Source organism: Haplochromis burtoni, unplaced genomic scaffold (assembly GCF_018398535.1).
Source record: "Haplochromis burtoni strain Fernald_Lab_line unplaced genomic scaffold, NCSU_Asbu1 Contig_484, whole genome shotgun sequence".
Lineage (NCBI taxonomy): Eukaryota > Metazoa > Chordata > Actinopteri > Cichliformes > Cichlidae > Haplochromis > Haplochromis burtoni.
The window spans coordinates 150,891-176,306 of NW_024582845.1; the positions used below are offsets into that span (position 1 = coordinate 150,891).

The 25,416-nt window shown below is 39.6% G+C and overlaps 1 protein-coding gene across 1 annotated transcript in view; it reads left to right on the forward strand.

Moving 5' to 3' along the window:
• The window catches only part of tnfsf10l (TNF superfamily member 10, like), a 42,550-nt gene extending 19,252 nt beyond the window's left edge, over nucleotides 1–23,298 (forward strand). Inside the window, exons 3-7 of the mRNA XM_005946753.2 lie at nucleotides 15,634–15,670; nucleotides 15,770–15,877; nucleotides 19,103–19,266; nucleotides 19,594–19,704; nucleotides 19,818–23,298. Coding sequence (XP_005946815.1) covers nucleotides 15,634–15,670; nucleotides 15,770–15,877; nucleotides 19,103–19,266; nucleotides 19,594–19,704; nucleotides 19,818–20,003 — 606 coding nt within the window. The 3' untranslated portion in view covers nucleotides 20,004–23,298. The remainder of the gene's footprint in view (nucleotides 1–15,633; nucleotides 15,671–15,769; nucleotides 15,878–19,102; nucleotides 19,267–19,593; nucleotides 19,705–19,817) is intronic.
• Nucleotides 23,299–25,416: the final 2,118 nt, after the last annotated feature.

Sequence of the window (25,416 nt, forward strand, 5' to 3'; positions counted from 1 at the left end):
GTGTGTGAATGGGTGGATGATTGTGTATTGTGTAAAGCGCTTTGGGGTACTTAGGACCAAGTAAAGCGCTATACAAATACAGACCATTTATTACAAGTGTTACCCTGTAGTTTTTACCTAAACTACTATGGAAAGTAGGGCAGGTGATAAGCACAGATTCTGGTGCATGCCCATGTAACAGTATTGTTTGGTCTGTTTGTGCTGTTGGCAAACTGATGTAATTAATCACATTGAGAAAAGGGAAAAATTGAGGGTGATAGATGCTTCATAGAAAATAAAAAAAGTGAAATATGGGACTGAGTGCTAGGCAATTTTTGCCTGTAATGCCCCTGCTCTACTGTAGTATATATAAACCTTCAGAGGTTAAGATGTACCTAGCCAACTGGCTGCTTAACTCTTGATTGTGTAGGAAGACTCAAGGAAGGACAAACAGAGAGACGGGCAGGAGATTTAGTGAATTATAGTAAGACTACTATATGCTACAGTGTTGCTTGATCTGGGATTTTAGTGGCGATTGAGAGGTAACAAATGACATCATACTATATCATACCCGAAGTACATTTTTATACACATGTATCATAACTTTATAATATCACTTTAATTTCACAACAATAACATCTAATTTATACAAAAAAAAACTTTAAATGTAAAATGGTACGCAGATAAAGATGTACCCGAGCCCTAAGTTTGCTTGCTCAACTTCTGGTTATGTAGAGGAGTTTGCAGACAAACAGAAAAAAAAATTATTTTGAGTCTTTCTGCTGAATTTTCTCTCTAAAATCTAATCAGGACATTGCAGTAGAACTGCACATTGTATTACCATGGGCAATGAATTCTTGGTGTGCAACACTGTGAATATCAACAAAAGAAAAGGCCAAGCACAGTCCTGTTTACGCTCCTTACTTGGCGCATTGGCTCCTTAGTCCTTAGAAACTGTGGACTCTTCACCCAAAAACTGGCAGTGACTGCTGGGTGGTACATCAGTTACAGTTTCTGCACAGAGGGTTGGTTTGATGTAAAAGTTGACGTCTCCACAAGTTCAGAACAGCAATTTAAAAATAGCAGCCACACTAAAACAGTCCAGAGTTGCAAAGAAGATAGAATCAGAAGGAAAATAAGCTAAACATTTAACGGTGAATTCACAAATGTTGATATGGTGCCTAAAGCTGTATATTCAACCTGTGATGCAAATTCAGGCATCCATACTCGGTCACCTGCAGCAACTTTGTTTTTAGTTTTGTTGGCCTGTAAAATGTTTTTTTTTAAATGTTTTTATCTCCTTTCTCTCATCCCCGTGATGACCAACTGTCCTTATGGGTTGGTGCCAACTGAGGAGCCCAAAGTGTTTCCTGAAACAAGAAAAGTGGTTGCAAGGGAGATATGAGGATATCGTGCAGGTCAATTATCATGCACAAGTCACTGCTGAGCCAGTGGTATTTGTTTTAGTGCTTTATAATGTCATAGTCAGATGACTCCAGCTGTGTACGTGCTGCAGTTCTGCTGAGATTTTTGTATTGTTTTATTCCCTCACTTTGATGTTATGGGAGTTTTTTGGGAACACAAAAAGAAAATGCTTTTTTCAGAAACACGTGTTGCATGAAAATTCTTTTTGTTCTTTATTAAAGAACAGAGATCTCCCAGACACTGCTGTCTTCATTATGACATACCTTATAATTACTATTTGCAATGAAATGAAACCTACAATACTGAGTCAGAGAAACAGAAGACCGAGGCTGTAAGACAACTCCGCCTCTGGCCTGTGTTAATGTTGTTTGCTTCTTTAGGGGCGATAACCAAGTTTTAAAAGAGATTACGGGGTGACTGACAGAAAGATAAAGAGATGCAGGGAGAGAGGAAAGAGAGTAAACTGCTTCCTTGAATGCAGCCCTACAGTTGATTAGCTCTTTTGCAGCAAAGCCAGAGAGAACAATACAGAAAGAAAAACACACAAACACTTATAGGAAGGTAAATACACATAAGAAAGAAGCGATAATGCACTATTTCTAGCGTATAAACAGTTTTATCCTCTTTGCGTTCTTGGTTGTGAAACTATATTGTGAAAGTTATTGAGAACAGCAGGGCTAATAACTCAGAGTCCTCTTGATGTGACTGAAACTAAACTCCAAAAGCAATAAAGGGTGATACCAATCTCCCGTTTTTTTTTTTTGTTTGTTTTTTCTTCTTAAGCGTGTACAGTCAATGGCTTCCTCAACTGTACACAGCATTTTATCTGGCAGGAACCTACCATGCAAAAGAGGTCAGTAATCAGTTCCTGGCATCGAGCTGGTCGCTGGTGTGTTACCTGACATGAAACCTTTCCTTGCTGCTTTTCAGAGATAAACCTAATGAACGACTCCTGTTTAGTTGCACTGGGAGTAAATCACAGACGAACAACTGTATGCAGAGACCTTGGACTACTGCTCCAAGTTAAATAGAAATATAAAAAGGATATATACTGAAGATTTTAGGTATTTATAGCATACTCTTGTTTTAATGTCAGTGAGGCAAACAAAGGGGATTTTAAATGCTTGAATAACAACACAAATTTAAGACAGCGTTCAGCCTCATCTCACGGCGTTAATCACATGAATTGTTGCTATCACGTGGCTGGAAGGTTTTGGAAAAATTCCCAGTAAGAGTTCCTTGCGCCAAGAAAATCTTGTCAATCATCCAATTCTAAAGCCAATAAAGAACATTAATTAAGAAGGAATGCATTAAAGAAGACCTCTTATGGTTTCTCTGCTGTTGTGTATGTACTGTTACATTGGTGGTTGCTCTTATTAAATGTGACCAAACTTAAAATAATGAGGCCAACTTATGTGCAGGTAGGGCTGTGAGCCAAAAGCTCAGGCTTCAGACTGATGTAAACACTCTGTTTCCAACTGGATTTTATGAGGTCAATAAGACCAGTTTCCATATGTAATGATCTCAGGCACATGGCTCTGGCTGTGAGAAGAGGCAGCCAGTCAGAAGAAAGCTAGCTTAAAGGGAGCAGAGCTAAGACCTCAGTCACATGGGGTTAGAGACCAGTTGGAGATTGCCTTGCAACCACCGATCACTAGGGAAAAATATATATTCCCTGACCAGATGTGGGTGGTTGCTGGCAGTCAACGTGAAATCGATTGCCAATGCCCCAGCCACACAAGCCTGGAGACCAGTCAGTGACCTCCCTGGTAACCACCATTCACCAGGAAAAATGTGTATTCCTTGACTTGCTGTCACTAAGTTCACAAGAACGTATACGCTGCTTCACTGAAAACATCTGTGTGCTTTGTTTGGATGTTAGCACAGCACAGCACAGCTACCCACCAAGCAGCAGCAAAACTACAAAAAAAAAAACACAAACTGGACACAGAGACAGTTTCCCATATCACTTCAGAGTAAAAGTTGCACCTCGTGAAACAGGTTTCAGCAGTTAGGCCCAACATTTACTTTGAAGTCAGACAGCGTCAGTTTCTGCTTTGCATCATATGCTCGGTAGTTTGTCAAGAAGTGTTTACAGATATGTGAATGTTTTTCATATGGTGGCAATCTGCTAGTGCAGTCACAAGGAGGTTTTTGGTGCAGCTCTCTCTTTACCCAGAAACTAGCAGCAGCCTCAAGCAATCACTTGCCAACCAGTCAGGGATTACCGGGATTTACAGGGAGTAGAGGTTGCTGACTAGAGGCCTAAAGCAGATTTTTTTTTAAGATTGTGAATAATGCAGAGCTACTCTAGTATTCGCTGGAGAAAGTTTAAGCACAGAGAGGAAAGTTTTGTGGAATACGACGCATGGAAACCTTCCTGCCTCCTCTACTCTCGTCTGATTATGCAAAGGAACCACTAAAATGTTGGGTCTGCAAGTTCAGGCTCCACTGACTTCTCTACAACAAAAGCAGTGAATGATCTTTCTTTTTTTTTTTCTTTTTCCCTGCACTTGGACTCAACTGGCTGGAAACGTTCCTGTGGCGATGCTGGAAGTACCCGTCCTGACACCACTCCAGACCAAACAGTCCATACATTAAATAAACCATAAATGGAGCTCATGTGGATTAGAATAACACTGTTCTGAGCCTTGATTCATTTCTAATGTTATGGCCCATTATTCCTTTATTGTACCATGTTTGACTCCACTGTCGAAAGGAAGAAGTGTGTGGGGATGTTTAAGCTGCTTTCAAGTTGTAACTCTGTATCAACATTGCTGATTTGGAAACACCTGTACGACTGTAGCGCTAAAGAGATGTGTCTCTATTGATAAATTCATTTTTAAATGATTTTTTAATTTTTAAGCAAAAAAAAAACCCAAAAGCAAATAAAAAAAATATTTACCAGTTTTTCAGCAGATATAGAACATCAAAAGGTCAGGCAATGAATCCAAAGGCCAAAACTCAAGTAAACTGGCAGTTACTCTATTTACTGATGAAAAACCAAAAGTATAAATCCTGCCATCAAATGTGAAAAATATCTTCATCTGTTCAAATTTGTGCATGGCCCGTAATGTGGTCGGATTTCTTTCCATGGAGATTACCCTGTCAAGCATAAATTTGTGGTTTGGCTCGAGGGAGATTTAAGAAAGGAAAGACTGTCAAAGAAAAACAAAACATTGTTGATGCATACCGACTCCTGACACTGAGGTGTTTGGTTTACATTAAGGCAAATGTGAAAAAGAAACACCTTCAAAGCATTCAACCATAAAATGTTCATTTGTGCCCTTATCGCTCTGGAACTGGTGCTACTCTTGAACAGTATGGCTTTACCAAGAAGACCAAAGTCACAGAGTCACCTTCGACCTGGCCTTAAATGACATTTGAGTTACAGATTAATCTTTTACCCACTTTTAAGGAGGCAGCCCTTGGGTACATAAACGTGGTAGTTCACCTCTGTCTTTGGTTAATGTCATTTTTTTATTGCACTCAGACAGTGTGGTATAACTTGCCTCCTAGACCAGATTAGGGCTGATAAGAGTTTGTAGCTTCCAGAAATACACAGTGAACCACACACGCACACACATACTGCCAGTCCAGGCCTGTCGGGGTCGAGCAGCATATTAAAGTATTGGGTTGCAGCTACTGCTAATCTGCAGAAGAAACGCTCCTTCATGTGCATACTTGTCCCTCTTTCACTCTCCTCTTTTCGCCCTCAATCCCCCCTTTCAGTTCCCCTTCTGTTCTTTTTTTTTCCATACTTGTCCACTGTGACTCTCCTCTGTGTTTTCCCAACTTCTCCTTCTTTTTTTTTTACCATCATTCCTCTTCTTCTCTCATTTCCCATAATTGTCGATCCGTTTCCCTCTTTTCCCACCAGTTTCTGATTTTTGGCACTGGTGTTTCGCCCTAACAGCATCTGATTTTTGTCGTATTTCATCCTACTTGTTGTTCGTTTTGAAAGATACAGTCTTGTCTTTTTCAGACTGGATGTGGCCATATTTGTACACCAGGATGGATCTGGGGAAGGGCCAGTACTTGCTAGCTAACTTGATCGGCAGGTGCATCCCGTGTGGACCTGCTAAGTGATGTGTGTTGTTGCATAAGAAATTTTTTGGTTAATGAAGACAATTCTACTACTCATTCACTCTCTGGTGGAGGCAAGCTACAGTTGTAGCCACAGGTGCCCTGTGGCCAATGCCAGTAGGTGAAGTGTTTTGCCCAAGGACACAATGACCAGGACAGATAGAGCTGGGGATTGAACCGGCAACCTTTTGGTTACAAGATGAGCTTCCCAACCCCCTGAACCACGATCGCCCCCTTTAAGCCTTAATATATGTAAGTTGTGGTAATATTCCTCTTTACAGATTTCCAAAATGAGGAAATTTAGTCATAAAGACCCAAATTGTGGTTACCATTGGGAGGGGGGGTCACAGCAAGAGTGTCCTGGGTTTAAATCCACAGGCTTGCTGGGGCCTTTTGGTGGGAATAAGGGGAAGAAAAAGTGGTTAAAAAACCTGTTTATTTATGGTATAACGGAGGGAGTCTAACATTGGGATTGACTCACTAATGGAGCAAGCCTCAAGTGGCCATTAGAGTTACTCCAGTTTTTGGTCTCCTCCCCATTAGATTCAGTTTTTATCCCAGAAAGAACAGCAAGGGTGCTTTTCAGTTAAAGTGGCATTTTCAGTGATTCCAGCTGTGTGCCTCTGGTGTTAGTAAGCCAGCTTCTGGTTTCACTGCTGCCATGTCCAGGCTGTGTGTTTCCTCTGTATCACTCTTAATACATGCAGCTACTTCTGTACTTTAACTCCCATTATTGAATGGAGACTTTAATGTAAGCTCATCGATTGAACCAGTAAAATTGCCAGTTTATTAAGAAATATTAGGACATATTAAGTAGATTTTTTAATCCATAGGCATAAGATAATATGCATTCTGACAAATTAATCCAGCAGATTATTTAAAAGTTAGAACACCCTTCTGGACTCCCTCTTGACCAGTGTTTCCCCCATATCGGCAGTGCTGACAGAAAGCAGAGCTTCCAAGAAGACATTTTTAAGGATTTACTCGCTATCTTGTCTCTTTCTCTGTCTCTCTCCTTGTACCGTAACCTTAAATTTTTTCCCTCGATTTCTCCATTTCTTTCTTTTTTAAGCTTTTGGCCAGACATAGCATGACGTGAAGAAATCCAGTTATTTTTATCTCTGTCTGTTGTTCCAAACGGGGTGAAAGAGGAAAGTTCAGGGCTTATTTGTTGTTGTTATTGCAGCTGGACGGGGTTCTTTTGGACTTGAGCTGTTTCAGGCTTCCCTAAAGCTCATGCATATTTGCACAAATGCGCACACGTTCGCAGACGCACCACAGCAAATGCCCTCAGGTCGGTGTAATCAACATGCACTCGCATAAGGTCACGTTGGCAGTGAACTTGAACTTTGAGGCTTGTCACATCAGAGCCTCCATAGTGATTTACTGGAAACAAAAGCAGTTTCCTTAACGAGGGCAGGAGTGCAGTCTTTCACCATAAACCACCAGCACACAGTGGCTGATAAAATCCTCATTAAGGGTAAAGCCACAAACACATAAAACTTACTTCCTTGTTGCAGAAAATAAGCCCAAAAGCATTCACTGCATGGTGAGAAAGAGGTTTTATTGAGCCCTTTGGTAAGGTTAGATGAATTATTGTTAGAGTTATGGCAATTATTTAGTGTTTCATCTGGGTTTCATGCATTGATAGGCATTCTTTAATTTTCACTGACATAAACACTGTAATTTGCAATGACCAAACAACATTTGACTGCAAATGATCCGTCTGAAGAGCAGCGATTGTGCTTATTATCAGCTCCAGCTCCATATGTAGCTTATACTGGGTCTTGGTGCAGCCCCTCGGTTTCTCTTCTATCTGAAAGAAACAGTTTTAATCCTCCTCTGACAGTTTTTATTCCTCAGCACAGTCTGAACTGTCTGAAGCAGCTTTCTTATAACTTCTTTAAGTATTTTTCAGGAATAGTTGTTTTTTTAATGGCCCTGCACTGCTTCAAAAATGTTGAGGTCCGGCCTCTGGGGAGGTCAATCCATGACTGATGGTGACTGATGGTGTTCCACTGCGTATGTTCTTCCATCCAGGTATGCTTTTACTGCATTGGGAGTGTGTTTGGGATCATTGTCAAGCTAAAAAATGAATCCATCAGCAATCAGGCAAATTGCATAGTGGATCAATGGTGGACCATCATGTTTCAAAGGTGGCTGTAGACACTCATGGTTTTATCTCTCTCCTGACATCTTCCGTACATATTGACAACAACGTGGACCAAACATTTCAAATTAGGATCTATCACTCTGCTGCCACTGCTTTTCAGTCCGGTTCTTTGGTAATTTGCCATGCTTCAGCCCTTTCTCCATTTCCGTTCTTTAGGAATGGCTTCTTAACACCCATCCTTCCACTGAGACCATTTCTGGTGAGGCTTCAGTGAACGAATGAAGGGTTAGATAGAGGTTTTCGCTGGAGGTTTTTCTGTTTCTTAAGCACATGACTTTCAGGTGCTAGTTTCTTAGGCCTGACACTTACTCTTTTGTCCTCCATTTGTCCAGTTTCCACCAATTTCTTGAGGACACCATGGTGAGTTATGTTGTACTTTTGTCAAACTGTGTTGTTGGTGGTATTTTTCATTAGCTTCAACTATAGAAATGGGAAGAAATGATGTGCTTTTGTGAAAAGCTGCTGCTAAAGCTGCTGTGCCTAAAGATACAATTTAAAATTGGTTCTTCGCGAAGTTGTCTGTTGTGATACTACATTGATTCATCCTTTCATAGGTCAATGTTAAGTGGCTTGAAGAAAACAAAATCTCTAGAGATGGTCAGGTACAATAAGGGAAAATGAGTGAAAGACCTTTAGAAAGCCTAGAGAACTCTTGGTCAGAACAATTTTATATAACTGCTACTAAGTATCTCTGGCTGATTGTTCCTTTCTTTCCTGTCATTCTTCTTCCTGAATGGCACAAAAAAGTTCAGTAGGGTGAAAAGGTAAAGAATTCCTTTCTCAGCATTGGCGCCTTATCTTTGAGCCTTTCTTGATGTTCTCATTTTTAATCTTGACATATGAAGCTGTAAAACAAAACATTAGTGTGAGTGTGGAGGATAGTGTGTGCATGTGTGTGAAGGAGGCACTTAGAAGGATTGTGTGTGATTGATTTCCAAGGACATGAATGAACAGTTTAGAAAAGACAGCTTAAAAAAAAAGCCTTTTCCATCTTATTAGACGAGCAGGCAGCTGACATGAGAAGAAAAAATCATTTAGAAGAAGTGAAGAGTCCTAAATTTAAAAAACTGTCAGGATACACCATAAATGAATCATTGCAAACAGTTCTCAAAAAAACATAAAAATACCAAGTGAAACATCAAAAGTAAAGAAGATAAAACCCCTGAAAATAAACAACCTCACCTGAAATGCAGCAGCTCCAATGCGTTGTCAACGCAGCCTTTAGTCATTTGCGGGGAGCCATTTAAGTGGCGAATGACTCAAATAACTGTCTCGACCTCCGACACGCAGTAACTCTTTCCAGGCTTCAGACTTTAGATGGGCTCCATGGAATGCAAAGTCCAGTGGGGTTCAGTGGCTGGAGTGTAACTCACAGGAAACTGATGTGCATCAGTGAAGACTTTTATATTTTACTTCCAGGCAAGAAGTCCAATGTGTTATCCTCATTTACGGTACTGACTTTATGACTCTCTGCTCTCCAACAATACTGTGTCAGACATACATGAGGCAAAAATAAATAACAGATAGATGCAGAGCTGATGATTTGGTGTAACTGACATTTTTAATGAATGACCACCACTTAAAATTGTGATCCCATGGATGAATAACTATTTATACCTTTCTGGTTGCGGATTGTAGTCCCAGTAATATCACTCATGTTTGACCAGGCTTTGGTTGCATGCAGATACAAAACATGAGAAGGAACCTATTTGCTGAAATGTAAATTAGACTAGAAGCTGTCTGATTTTCTACGACCATCATTTTTGCTGTTTAGTTGCTTTTGTAAATTTATTTACATTTGTAAACAGCGATCAGTGGATGGAATAGGAAGTCTTGATCTCGCAGGTCCAAAATATCGGCTGAAGCAATCCTCAGATAAATGGCTAAGATAAGGTGGATTCTTAGATTGCTCAGAAGATAAACAGGCAATCGACTTAGTGCTTCTCTAGTGCCGCAAACAGGTTGACATTTTTGTTTTTTAATGAAATGTCCATAAAAATATTTTACCTCAACCTTTAAAGCACCAGCATTGTCATGCCTGGTATGTTTGTACCCACTCACAACAGTCTCCATGCAAAACTGATGAGTATTCATGCATATTCATTTTTCTTTGTTTGTGGACATGGGCATGAAAACACACTTTAAAGGCCATTTGTGAATTGTTATTGGCAAAAACTGGCTGAGCAACAAAGTCTACAAGGTGGCAGCAGGCCATGAATGAGCTGGCTGGAGACCTCCAGTGTGGTGTGTGGCATCAGTATCTTCTTTCAGCTACTTTGCACGATTACAAGAGGTTCTAACTTTGAAAAACATATCACAATCTTGATACGTCTTCTTCTATACTGATGGGTCCAAGTCTCTTTTTATTTCTTGTTCCAACAGTGAAGCCTGAAATGGAAAAGTCCCCTCACTGGAGGTCTGCTGCCAAATTAGGAAAACAGATCAAATTCAAATAGTTTCCATAGTTTCATACCAGGAATGACTTCCATGTCAGTGTCACACTTAGCATGTTAGCATGCTGGAAATATTTCACAATGTCAGTCATTACAGCATCAGTTCAAACTAACTGTGATCAAGCATGTGCCCTTTAGCAACAATCAAACCTATTTGGGAATGTAAGGAATTATTTTTATTTACTTGTATTTAAGGCCATAACAGCCCTTAACTCAGCTAAAGAACAGGTGTGCATGCTGAAGTTTTCATATCCCGTGGATTCAAGACCAGGATGGCTTTCTGTGCAAAACTTTTCCATGTTTTTTATTCAATTAAAGTGTGTCCCAGAGTAATCCAAATGCAGCTTCCAGCTTTTAATTTAATCGAGTTATTTGTTTTTAAAAGTGTAATTAAATAATTGAAATTGTTTTACTCCTACAACAAACCCCTATTACCTAGAATTATCTCTTGATCCTAGCCATAATTAACCTTTCATTAAAAGGGCAGAGTAATGACTTCAAGCTGCAACCAGAGGGGAAAGTTGGAAAATCAAAAAAAAAAGAAAGAAAGAAAAAAGTTCCCTTTGTTACCAATTCATCATACTGAAAACAACCCATGCAAGTTTCCACTGAGGCATAATTCATGCGATCGGCTCACCTGAAGGAAATATTGTGTTTACTTATGCAGAACAACACTTAGATGTGTTTTTACGTTATACGTTTAAGATGTCAGAACTCATTTTCCTTCCCTCACACTCCATTTTTCAGCAAGTGTTTCTTAACTCTCATAGCAATGGACTTGGACAGTGCAAGAAAAATCATCCTCGCTCAGAACATGATTTACTTTCACCGCGGCCAGTTGTGTGTTTTATGTCTTTATGGAAAATCCCGCAGGAATCATTTTTATATAAAATGTGCTTTATCTTTTCACATCAGGGCCTGCCATTTATTTCAAACAAGTTTGACGCCTTGTACACAAAACACACAACACCCATTGGGGTGTTGTGTGTTTTGAAAAAAACTCAAGTACACATTCTAAAATAAGACTAAAAGTGAGAATGAGCTTTATGTGTATATGTGCAATATAGTCCAATATATTGTCCAATATGATTAAGTCTGTGTGAACTGTAGCCTCAGTTTCCTGTTCTTAGCTGACAGCAATGGCACCCAGTGTGGTCTTCTGCTGCTGTAGCCCATCTGCTTCAAGGATTGAGCTGCAGTCTGTTTAGAGACACTCTTCTGAATACCTTGGTTGTAATAAGCGATTATTATTACTTCCTTCCTCAGCTTTATTTCCTATTTGGTATTTGAAGGTCGTATTGACCATGCCTATGTACCTAAATGCATGCAGTTGCCACCATGTGATTGGCTGATTGCATTAGTGAGCGGTTGACACCTTGTACCTAATGAAGTGGCCAGCGAGCATATGTAACTGCATACAGAAGGTTGTAAATAAAAACCAGATGGCAAATGGCAGTAAAGGAAACAAAGCACTATAACTCCAAGTGACACTGGTTTCACATTTAAAAGTGCTGCTGGTCCAGAATCTTTCAGGATGCCACTGAAACCTTCCAATCCTGTGTGCAGCATTATGCATGTAGCTGATGTCATGCTGTAGCCATCCCATAGTTTCCCAAGCGAGAGCTTAAGCATCAGAGACAGCAGACATAATGAAAACATGTTGCTCCAGAGTTGCCCTGAAAGAGCTTGAAAGCTTCTGAAACACTGTGTTTTTCTGGGTTGTTTTTTTTTTCCCTTTCTTTCTTCAACTGCAGCCACATGCAGGGCAGAAAGTCTGTTGGCAATTTTCTCTCTTTCAGTGTGTGTGGGGGTAATTTTCTGGTTTCAGGACCCAAGGAACGTTAGGCAGAGACAGGCACGCTACGCCGAGCGAGACCAGCCGACACTCTGTGTTGCGCTTTTCTATATTGTGTTCCCCCCTTAGAGTACATAGGATATACACAAGCCGTGGTGTCACGCTGACACACACACACACACACACACACACACACATACTGAACCCCAGAGCAATCATGCTCAATTTGCAGGTTGAGCTGAGTGTTCAGTGCAGGAGAAACAATCCCACTGCCAAAAATAACATCACATGGACAGCTGGGTGACCATTAAAAATGGAATTAATCATATTCAGGATATTGTGGTATTTCTGCAAATTAATCGCAGAGATTTATTTCAATAGGAGCTCAGTGCCCAGCTTCGGGGCACTTCAGATTGACCACATGAGCCCAACAGGTGGGCAGAGTGGGCAGACATGTAGTAGAAAGGGGGGAAAGGGAGAGAGAACAGGCAAAAGGGGGGAGAGAAGTAAAAGGAATTATAAATTAAAAGCTCGCTAAGTAAGTTAAAGCTGAGGGAAATCTATTTTATGCACAAAAGGCAACTGAAGCTTTATTTACAAAGTGGGAGAGACAAAAAAAGGAACACGTGTCAGTAGAGAAAGCAGTGTGTAGGAGAAGAAGATTTACTGAGTGTGTGTGAGAGACAAAACGCATCTGTGTGTGTGTGTGCACGCGTGACAAATTAAAGGAAGAACTTTGACCCTTGACCCTTGCCGTTATGGGGTCTGGGGGCTCTGTTAGGGGTTGGCTTTCTTGATTCCTTAGAGGAAAAGATCAGTTTAAAACACTTGTATTCTCATGGCAGACTCCAGGATGACAATGCCACCGAGTGGTTTGATGAGAATCATATGCTTTCGCTTTAAGTCACCAGCTTTCAGTTCGGTTTAACACCAGTGGAAGATCTTTGGGCCCATGCTTTGGACAGCACTCTCCACCACATCATCAAAACACTAAATAAAGGAATATCATTTGTTAGATTGATGTTCCAGAGACTTGAGGAATCAATGCCAAGGCACACCGAAGCTGTTCTGGCAGCACGAGGTGCCCAAACACTTTACTAGAACACTTTGTGCTGTTGAGGGTCGGCTTGTTTTTTTTGGCTGTTTGTTCTTTATTCTTTGAATTTGTCAGTTGTTTGTATTTTGGTCCTGGCTGTGTCTACACCTGGGATGAAACAAAAGCCACTCGCTGGGAACATAAATGATAGAGAGGAGCAGGAGAAATAAACCAGAGACTGGACGACGGGGAAGTGTGTGCTGTTGAGGGAAGAAAAGGAAAGTTTATATTTTAGAGTTGAGATGATGAAAGAAGGCAAAAAAGACAGGAGAGTGTAAAATGAAAGAAAAAAAGAGCATGTAGTGTATTGTCCAATTTTAAAACTAAGCTAAGTCTGAAACCTCTCCACACATTCTCCGCTGATGAAAATGTCCTGAATGTTCTTTCTCCTGTAGTCATTATTCATCAGGATCAGGTCCCTCTCCCTCATTCTCACTGAGAGAAGTGTACCAAAGTTAGTTGAGCTACGCTAAAATAATTCAGATTAATTATACCAGTTCACAGCAACACTCATCTCAAGGCACTTTGTTGTGACGTGAAGACCTGCAAGGTCTTAGAGGAAGAGCTCCACTAGCACTTTACGATGGCGGGGAGGAAGAAGCAGAACCAGGCTCAGGGAGGGGCAGCCATCTGCTGCAACTGGTTTGGGAGTGAGGGAGTAATAGACCATAGGCAATAAACAGGACAAAAGGCAGTCTGGGACAAAAGTTAATGACATGCAATAGTGGTGTACAAAGGAAGAAAGAAGGGATTGGAGGAGTAATGGCATCATGGGAAATCCTCCAGCAATCTCAGTCTTTAGGAGCGTAACTAAGGGACGGTTCAGGGTCACCTGGTCCAGCATAACTATACGGAAAACTTCATCTTGAAAGAGTCTGTCTAACAAACCTTAATTGGAGCTGTTTCCACAGATGAGGGGCCTGAAAGCTGAAGGCTCTTTAAGATAAGATGGGGCCTGATTATTAAAGACTTTATATTTTAAACTTGATTCTGGATTAAACAGGGAGCCAAAACAAAGCCAAAATGGGAGAAATATGCTCTCTCTTTCTAGTCCCAGTTAGTGCTCTCAGTGCAGCATTTTGGGTCAACTGAAGATTTTTCTGTGAAAAAAGAAAATATCTTTTACCTTTAGCAGCTAAACTTAAAAGACCAAATATTAGATCTTTATCTTTATCTGATATATTCACAATGATTCGTGTTGTAATTTCAATACTTCTCCTTTATCTTGTCCCTAGAACATGTTTGTTGCCTTAAGGTTTCCTCTCTTAGCAAACTTTCTTTTCCCTATGTGAATCAAAGCTGGGACGGTGTCGTAAACATCACGAAGCTCAACCATGACACATTGCTACTTTAGGGCTGTACAAATATTACTCAACTATAGAATCAATAAATTCATTACAGAACAGTCGACACAAACAAAACAACTGTGTCCACTGCAGCCACTTCACACCCATAAAACTGGCTCTGGCTGTCTGAGGAGCCCGAAGAAACAACTGCAGGTTAATGATTCACTTTACAGTCAGAGTTAAATAACACCTTCAACTCTCACTTTAGCTGGACAAGCTCACCTTTATTAACAGTTACAAAGCTGTAAAAATGGACTGACAGACAACACTTACAGTACAACACAGTGCCTTTATCTTTAAATTGACTTTCATACACTTAGTGTTTTGTACTTTATCCAATTACAGACAACATTTGTGGGGGAGTGATTTATGGGACCAATAATTCACAAGTTCAAAACCTTATTGTGGTGCTGTTTAATTGCTTTAATGATTAATTAAAGACTGATTCCGTGCATAGGTTAAGGATGTTGTGCTCCTGTGGCTATGCAATGTAGAGCTGTGACTGGAGATCCTCTGATTTCCTGAAATAATTCAATCAAGCTATTTACAATCCCGTTTTCTCAGTTATTTAATATGTACTGTATGTACTGTAGTTAACTTAAAGAGCAGTTTCCCCTCTCTCTGGAACACTATGGAAAGTTCATGTAACTTTGATTTATGCTCGTGTATTTACAACAGTCATCAGACCTAAGTTGACCTCCTGTCAGGCATTAGAGAATTAAGTTAACCATTATATTTTATTTGCTTATTGCTAATGTTTTATTATGCTTCAAAAAGCATTGGAAAAAATAGAAATGTAATAATTTAAATAAATAAATGTATTTAAAACATGTAAATAGTATATAGAGATTTAATTTTAGACAAAAAACAAAAGTATACAAAATATACAAAAATAAATTAAACTTTAAAAATTACTTTATTTTTGCTGATTTAGTTTACTTATCAACAAAAGTTTGAATGTTAGATTTTTACACAAATATTACAATTTTATATCGTTTTACATGTCTGGTAATTGTGGTGGATGGCATTAGATGAATCAGCTGTATCCTATCCAGCCCTGTGTGAATAATCCTTTGTTATTTGCGTTACTCAGATGAAACAAGCTAGTCTAGCTCACCATGTTACATTAACCTACTTTTTATCCAGCAGTGAGTTTGCACATTCTTTTTTTTTTAGGTCACGCTAAGATGTTAAATTTAACAGCATAAAGTGAACAATTCCTTTTTTTTCTTATTCTCACATTTTTGTTGACTTGTATGTTTTTCTATATTTTCTTTTAGGTGGCAGATAGCATCATCTCAAAGCGCATCTTCACTGGTGAGCATCCCTTTGTCTACAGACACACACACAAACACAGACAGACACACACCTTCTCACTAACTTTTTTAATGTTCTTTGATCCCCTTTCTCCCTTAGAGGCGAGAACCATGCCTCACAATTTCAACAACTCAGGGTCAAAGTTTATGAGCCCCGTGACCCAGAGGCCATCTGCCCACTTGACCCTCAGAGACGCCAGTTCTCAAGGTGAGGCATCTGTGTTTAAGCGGTCATCATTAATCTAGGCGAAAGATTTCGGGACGTCAGAGAGGAAAATGAAAGTTTTGCCGCTGAGCCGTATGTTTTGCATGTGCCGAGCATGCACAAAACTGTGGGTTGAATGGATAAAACCAACGATAAGCACATAAACAGTTTTGGTTCCTACATGATGCAGACATCTGGACTGAATTAGACTAAGTAACACTGAGGAGTATTGGGAGCAGCAGCTCATGAAGTTTAAAAAATATCTAAAGAAAATAATCTGAAGAAGCTTCTCGGATGAAAGATAAAAAATCTTCACGAAACTTAAAGAAGTCTAGAGCTTTTCATTCCAAGCTCCTTAGATCACAGAAATGTAGCGCTACAGTCCGTGAGTGTCACGCACACCCAGTGGCTATTTTCAGATTTACACACACTACAGTCCTGTTTAGGAAGCTTTGTTTATTAAAATTATTCACAAAGAAATAAAATGTATTATTATCGAGTTCCTTGGTGTACACTGGGGCCTCTGGTTTCCCAGAAACCAAAAACATGTATGTTTGATTATTTATTTAATCAAAATTAGTGAACTGTGATGGAAGTCAACCTGTCCAGCCTGTACCCCACTTTTTGCCCAATGATAGCAGATATTGGCTCCAGCCCTTCCACTGGTCCTATCTGTATAACCAATTAAAAAAGATGAATGGGTGGATTATTAAGTTATTCCATCTGTTAAAGTTACAAATCACATTTTCTTCCCCATTTTCCTGTGTAGCATGTTTAGAAGCACATTAAAGTCTACTCTGCTGCTCTTTTTCATACCACTTCCTGTGTGCCCGAGGCATTTACTAAGAAACACTGAAGTTTTAAGCTGAGTCTGTGAGGTCTACCAGTATGCTGTATGTGGCAGTAAAGTAGATATTTATATAGTTCACAGATCAGAATCACACACGTTATAAAACATGGAATTTAAAGTTGGAATGTGTTTTTCATGACTTTGGTATTGTTTCATCTGAATCGGTCGTGCAAGCTGAAGGGTGTTGACAATCTGGCAAAGCCTTCCTTATGTTATTTCCACTGAGTTGACAAAGGGTAAGAAATGTGCTGTGTGTGTGTGTGTGCAAGAGCTAGAAAGACTGTGTGTGTGTAAGAGGGTGAGGTTCACACATTAAGCCTGGATTTCTCATAAGGAAGTACTGGAGGAACTTTGATCCGCGATGGGTGTTTCTTAGAAAGAGAAGTTATCCTACACATGAAGAAAACTGTTTCACGCTGGCACACACAAGCTATGACCCGACTAATTACAACTGAGAGTGTAAAGAATTGAAGTCGTCACCATGACTTTGCCATCTGGGTTTCGACTGTCCGTTTTGAAGCTTCAGAGTTTGCCTTTTGGCTGTTGCCACGTTGGTTTGTTTGGAGCCCTAAGGTACCTTATGTGGACAGCAAAAGCACAGCAAAAGCACAGCATGCTTACGTATTAGTTAATGAAGATAAGCTTGCACACATTTTGCAGACATTAAGAGTTATGCCGTGAATTATCGCCATGTTGGACATCACCATTTGCTAGTTGCAACTGCGTCTTTCCTGACTGGTTGTTAGGGTTTCTGATAGTTCCTGGCTGGAAATTGGTTGCACAGAAGTTGCTGCACCAAAAACCTCCAAGCAATCCATTTGTTTGGTAACAAACTGCCCCAGTTTCCTATTTTTCATGTTTGTCTGCGAATGCTTGCTAACTATTAGCTGAGCAGCAGTGCAACTTGAAAAACTGTACAATAAATTTACTTTTACATTCAAAGTAAAAGTTGCACTGCAGAGGTGCAGCCAACAAGTTTCAAAAAATGCAACTTGTACTTAAAGGCACACCATCTCCGTTTACCGTTTTCCAGTTTCAGTGCATCTTGAAGACCAAGTTGTCACGACTGTCACACAGACAACAGGTCAGTAACACACGTCTTGGATGGTTTGTTCCATACAGTAAGTCATATTATTTTTTGGATAGTACCTGCTAAAACAGCACGTACACAATGGTGCAGTCCACTTCATTGACTAGCAGAGGTGAAGCTCTTTTGGGAAAACTTTTCATTTAAAGTGAATGTACCCCCCCCATCCCTTCAGTATCCAGGTGGATGTGTTCTAAAATAAAAAATCACCCAGCATGGAGTTCTTATGAAGAGAAAAGCTAACACAGTTTTTGGTATCAGGCTGTAAACATGTTTTTTAATGCAAGCCTTTGGAAAGTGACTTGTCTTTGGAGCCTCAAGTGGCCACTAAAGGAACTGCAGTTTTTCGCACTTCTGGATTGTAAATCATTTTTCAGCGTTAGATCAGATGGAAGAGTTTATTCAGTTAAGGTCTCTGTGATGGTTATGTGCTAATAAATCACAGCATTTACATTGTAGTGTTATAGACTTAAGCTTCTATTGTTGATGGCAGTGTTTCAGATTTGCACACTAGTCACACAAGTACACGTGGCAGAGGAAATAAAGCCAGCATGCACAAGAAATCACTTGTGTTAAATGTTTCTGCCATGAGAAAAACTGCTACACATGGTTCTAGTCAGCAGTATTCAGTATTTCCTGCATCTTACAGGACTTTGGCTTCAAGCTGGTGCCTCTTACCGGTGAAACAGGCTTAACCAAAGATTAAATCACCACTTCTGCTTTAAGTGGCCATTGTACAAGTTTGAATGTGCACTTCAGAGTGCCCTGTTACAGAGTACTCAGAAGGAAAATCCACATCGCCTACATTGTCCAATAGACATGGTGCAACTGGCTCAACTGTGTAATGTAAACATCGTTCACCAAAATTTTAAATAATACTGTAATTAAAAGTGCTTTTTTTTAATCACAGGATTTTATCTTTTTTAACTCAGTATTTCAGATGTTTCTCAATATTTTAAGGGCTTTAGGGGAAAAGGCAAATTATTGCTCAACTTTGGCGGCTGTAAGAAAGAAGCGCACTACTCTGGAGTCACAAACTGTATTTATTCAAGGTTCATTTTGCCAGCTGCTGCCGCTTTTGAGCTTTGGGCAAACACTCACTGATATGTGTCTTTGCTTAGTTTTTAAACCTGGTGTTGATTTTTTTTTTATTACATCCAATCTATGATTTCTAGGCTTTAGCTGGTTTGTTTTTCCCCACTCCTTTTATTTTCCATCCCCATGTGACAGTTTTTCTTCCCTCTTCTGTTTAGAATTTGTCTCTTGACACTTTTTTAATCTTTGCCAACAGGGTTTTCTTCCTCCCTGAGCATCATGCCTGGTCTTCATCAGTCCTGCCGCCATTTGGTCCGCTCATGGGCCAATCAGAGCCTAGGAGCTCACCTGCACAACATGACCCTGTCTAATGGGAAGCTCCGAGTGCCCCAAGATGGGAGGTACTATCTGTACTCACAGGTGAGAAAGCTATGCAGATGGAGGAGATACTCCAGGCACTTTGCCATATTTTTGTGTGTTTTAACATGACAAGTTTGTCATTAATTAACCTTGTAGTGATAGCTGCTGAATAAAGGTGTCTGTGACTGTTGTATATTCAATTTTATTAACCATTAATTGTTGTTTACAACATGATTGGATTTATTATCGTAGGGTCTACCTTACAAGTAGGGTCTACCTGTAAGGTAGACTGCAGGAAACCTGCTTTTCTGTCAAAAACAAGGGCACGTCAAAGAGGAAAAAACATAAAACAAGTCACTGCATTAACTTATTTCCACCTTTGTCCAGGTGTATTTCCGTTATCCATCCCCATCTGCAAATGAGGGGGACCAGCGCAGCGTCAGCCACCAACTGGTGCAGTGCGTCTACAAGAAAACGTCCTACCCAAGCCCCATACAGGTACAGCATCTCTGTTTTCCTAAAACAATCAAAGATCATCCTGAAGTATTTGTACCTTTCAGCACTTTCATTAGCACTGGGATGATTTTCTCTTCTTTGTAATTTTTTTCCAGCTCCTGAAAGGTGTGGGAACCAAGTGCTGGGCTCCAGACGCTGAGTACGCCCTACACTCCGTTTACCAGGGAGGACTTTTTGAACTGAGGGCCGGTGACGAGATCTTCGTCTCTGTCTCTTCCCCCACCATGGTAAATGCAGAAGAATCTGCTAGCTACTTTGGCGCCTTCCGTCTGGACCTCTGAGAGGAAAGGATTGGAGAAAAAAAAGAAAGAAGCGATGGGACAATGGATGGATAAACAGATGGGCTGGAGAGCTTGGGGCCTTTTGAATATCCACTGATTGGGGGGAAAAAATGGTCCTATAGACAGAAGAGGAAATGGAGGTCTGGATCATCAGTGTTTGCTTGGGCAGATGCACTGAAGGATGGAAGAACTGGGGTTTGAAAGATCTACATGGGTGAAGAATACTGCAAGACGATAGTGGATTTGCCTTTCCTGCTCTCTCGATTAAGAGAAAGCAAGACTTCAAGATAAAAGACATGTGCAATTGTGAAAAAGAAATAAATGTGAGGACTTTGATTTACAGTTGATTCTTAAGGGGGAATTTGCCACAGGAAAAAAATAAAATCACAACCTTCTAGGTGAAGTTCAGAAATTAGTCCACCATGCTATCTAGATCTCAATATAACATGACCCTACATGTGTGAATATGTCAGTGACTTTTTTATGGGAAAAAATTAAACCCTTGGTTTGGATTTGAAGAATTTACACAAAATAAAAACTTAACTCTCTACATCAACGGCTGCAGAAGAAAATGAAACAATCAAACCAAAGCAAAAACTTCTTTTTTAAGTGTGCGATGGGAGTTCTGTACATATGTATGGCTGAGAATGAGATTTACACAATGGACTGTGGTGATTTTAAAAGTAATTCATTTTTATTTTACCTTTGACTGGACTTAAAACCACTTGGGGAATCTAAAGACTTCCTACTTGCGAAACACTAAAACTGTGGATTTTATGTAAAGACCTTTAGTGGAGGAAGGGGATTGCCTCTGTGACAAACTGTAGAAAGAGCCAAGAGCTTTTTGAAGAGGAGTCTGCAAGCCAAGAAGAAGTGAAAACAAGGAGGGAGAAATCTTGATAACGCCAATAAGAATTAGCCCGGCACTGAAAGATTAAAGGACAGAGAGCGATGCTGTGGGTAGTATGCAGCCTGACCACTCTGCGTGGTTGATGTCTTTTCTTTCTCTTTCCCTTGATTCCTTCTCTTATCTTTTCATGTTAACTATTTTATCTATCTTGTCGAACCTGTGAAGCTGCATTATATTTGAGTTCATGGAGCAGTTATGCAACCAACCACAAAGCAACAATGTGAGAAGAAGATGACAGAAACACATGCAAATAGTCTAGTTTCACAATCACAGAGAGCATGGATTAAAGTGACATTTAGGTTGGGTTACATGGAGTTGTTGTTTTCACTGCAATGATCACTGGTTCCATAACATAAAAATCTCATTTTGGATACATGGAGTTAACATAGTTATTGGTGTATTGCATTATCTTTCCAGGGTAGTAGCTCAACTTGAACATGGCAAAATGTGCACTTACCTAAAACGACTGCAGCATTTAGTAAAAGGACTGGTTCTTATATAGTGCACTCAAAGCAGTTCATACAGCTTGCCTCATTCACCCATTCACATGAGCACTTTTTTCTATGCTTTCTTTCACTGTAATTGTTGGTCTAGCTTCTGCATTTGGGGAAAGCTTAAAACCTGTCAAGCCTCTAGCAATGTCAATGCTTCAGTTAAAAAAAAAGAAAAATCCTCTAGTATAGTAGCTAACACAGAGAAGGTGGAGATCCCTGGGAGGGTTGCATCAGGAAGGGCATCCAGCCTAAAAATCTGTGCCAAATCAAATATGTGGATGCATCCGCTGTGGCGACTCGTTTTAAATAAGGGAACAGCCAATAAAAGCTTTCTCTGTGCTAGCTAGAGTGGAACATATTGTCCTTCTATTTGCTGAAAAATGATTGGTGCTAAACATTTTAACCACCATCTGGACATTCAGAATGCAAAAAATCCACACCTTAAGCAAGAACATGGGTTTAGCAGAAAAACTCAAAGGAACATTTTGATAGTTTGAATACACAGTCACCCACTGGTTTGTGGACATTCTCGAGCTTTGAGTTTAGCATTGTGGTGGTCGGTATCTTCAGCTTTCTTCTGCAAACATTTACTCATCAGGAGATTGTTTACTGAGGTCAGACGTCATGTGAGACAATTTTCCTACTGACTTCTACATGATCGGACCTGTTTCTGCAACAAGAGATTTGCCCCCTGCTGGTTATGAGAACGACTACAACTGTAAAGCACTTGACTTGGCAAAAAGGCTGGTTTTTAAGCAGCCTGTGCCCAGGTTAAGGGAAGATAAACAATACTTTCATTATGTAACCTCAGCTATGTTATTATTGTAGACGTCAGTGACAGTGAAAGAAATAGGGTATGGAAACTAATTTAATGCATCGGTGCTGAAATTGTTTGTTCAGAAACACAAACAGCTGACTAAAATTGGCTGACAGTCACTTAGTAACACTGGTGCATACACATAACAATTGCAAACATTATGAGCAGTTCAGAAACTGTATTCTCAAACACACTCAGATGCTACAAATCTGAAACACAGGATCCCACACCAAGTCAAGCGAACACAGCCCAAGATTTGGAACGAGTGAGAGAGGATATTTGCAGACATAAACCATCCACCGCCTAGCACAGACACAACCCCTACATGCTTTTTTCTCTGTGTGCACATAAAAAAGTACACACATCACCTCACACTACATCCAAGCTAGCCTGTGCTATGTAGACACACAGATCATCCAATGTCACATCCAGCGTGAAGACATATGCCCTGATTAATCTGGGCTGTCTAGCCTCCCTGTGCCATCTGGTAATTGTCAGTGATCTGGCATACAGCGAGGGTGCGCACACAAGAATATATGTTTGTTCAAAGGGCTTGGTTCACATAGATGATTCAGAAAATGCGGTAAAAAAATGTTTTTCACATGTGTTTATTTGCAAATGTGAGCTCCAGTTTGCTTTGTACACTTTGTACACTTAAGCACACATTTGATAGGGTAACTTCCAGACTAAGCCCCTCCTTCCCATACAGCACAGGATATCTTTGTATGCATACCGTGAAGAAGGTTATTTTATGGTGTAGTTTTGTCAGGCATGCTATGAAAACACAGCAACAGAGCTGGTTTATTTTCTACTCAAATCACAAAATTAAAGGCAAATCTCATATTGCATTAAATTACTGTTTTAAGCTCAATTTTTGCTGGGTGGCACGCACCTGCACATGTTTCTGTTGCTCTAACGCTCCCTGTGTGAAGTCAAGTTATATTCCAGTTAAAATAATATATGGTAACTTCAACAATTATGCAACATGTTAAATAATATTATAACTGTAAATCTCTATACCACGTATACAAAGTTTTCCTACCTTTTGCAGTTTAAATGGTTATTCTTTTGAGTGAAAAAACAAACAAACAGACAAACACCTTTACCACAAATACCTTTTGTGGAAAGGTATTTGTGGTAAATCTAAAATTGTACTTTCTGCCAACTAAACTGTTAGCCAGACACAAAAAAGTGTGATTGCTTTGGTTGCTAGCAAATTACTGAAGTTGCCGATAATTTGCAGGAAAGTTGTAGAATTATCTGCAAAGATGTTCCATTTACTGGCCAAGCCTTAGTAAAACTTAAAAGTATACGATTCAAACCAGAAATCTAGAAAGTTAACTAAGTAAATGTTGTGCTTTGCTGCTATAACCAATGCGTTTCAAAAGATGCACCTTTTACTTTAATGGAGAACTGCCTTCATGTTGTACTTTCCTTAATTTCATTGCCTTTTGGTGACTAATTGGCGAGGGTTTGCAGACAAGTCAGTGTTTCTCATGCAACAGCAGCAATCTGCTAACAAGGTTTTTGGTGCAACATCCTCTTGGTAGCCAGTTTCACATAGTGACTACCAGTAACCTCCATTAATCACTCAATAACATACTGGAGACTTCACACTTTTACTTGTTGCTGCCACAGCGGTCATTCTCTAGGCCTGTATGACTGGGGTGTAGCTGGCAATAGCTAATAGATAATTAGCTTAGATTAGCATAGGTATCAGAAACAGTAGAATTGATAAGAAGTTGCATTGAAACTTTTCAAATGTTTACTAGTAGCAGCTTTATTAAATTCACAGTATAGAAGACAGGCTATTTGTGAGCAATTAGTGAGCATTGGGAAAAGTCATGGTAATGACTTCCATGTTTATTTTTTGTGCTATGCTAGGCTAACTTAGGTTTTACAATTTGCAGGCAAAAACAATGTTACAAATTTGCTCCAGATTTAACAGAAAGGATTATAAAATAACATATTTCAGCATTTAGCTGTGTTGGGGTCTCTGTGCATAGTGATTTAGTGATTTAAAATGTTTCACAATGTGTCACAGAGTCACAAGATAATAACTGAGAAGTTTATGTCACGTAAAGTCACTTTTCCATCCATAAATGATTGTCCTCTGAGATGTATTCATTACGCTGAAGCCAAAGATTTTCAGAGATCCATATGTTGCAAGTAATTGGACAGTTGTTCTGTTATGATTTGATTTACAGATCATTTCATTACATTTCTGTGTACACACTCGTTACTCCTGCTGGTTGGTTAATTAAATTTCTGAAGCTAAAATGTTTTTCATGTGGAGTACCCTGCAGAGTGAGTGTGTTCATCTCTCAGCATTTCACTTTCTGTTAGATAATGTATAAATAAGGATACACGCTGCTTTAGTTTATCATTTAAAAACATAAAACATGAGCTTGTCAGCACACTGTGGGGTAATGTCACAACAAATCATCAACAAATCAAAGTAACTCAAAACATCTACATCAGATGGTGTTTGGTGGGGGTGAAATAAATCCAAGTCATTGGATTTTACTAGGCTGATGAGCAACAATAGTCGGTCCTAAACTCAGAGTACATTACTGGGTCAATAAAAAAAGCTTTCCCCAAACTACTCAAGTAGTTTATCACAACAAATATTATCACAGAAATATTAACTAACACAATAGTAATGTAAAACAGTGACAAAAATGTTGCAACTTGAAATGAATCAAAGATTAGGTATTGCCAATGTCTAGTCTTGTGGTTGTGGGTGTTCTTTTATGTGTTGGACATAAGATGGACATAACATTCATGTGCCTTAAACCTACAGTCTTACTAATACCCAGCAGGGGGCGACTCTTGTGGTCGCAAAAAGAAGTCAGATTTTATGGAGGCCAATGAGCAAAAAGTCTAACTTTTTAACTTATCTGCAGCCACTCTCAACACATTGCTGATGTGTTTATGGTCTCAATTCCTACTTTTAAGCCTTACTAAATACAAAATCGTTGCTATTATATTGGCAAGATTGAAAGTATAGTGCATGAGAAAGCGAGAGCATAAAGTTAAATTGATGAGGCGACTTAAAGTAAAACCAAAGTTTATCATATGTAAATGCTGCTCATCCAGCAGATGATAATTAGAAGGGTCGTATTGTGAGATAGGAAGAGTACAAATATATGTGTGGTCTGCTGTGAATCCAACACGTGTTTGGTTAAATCT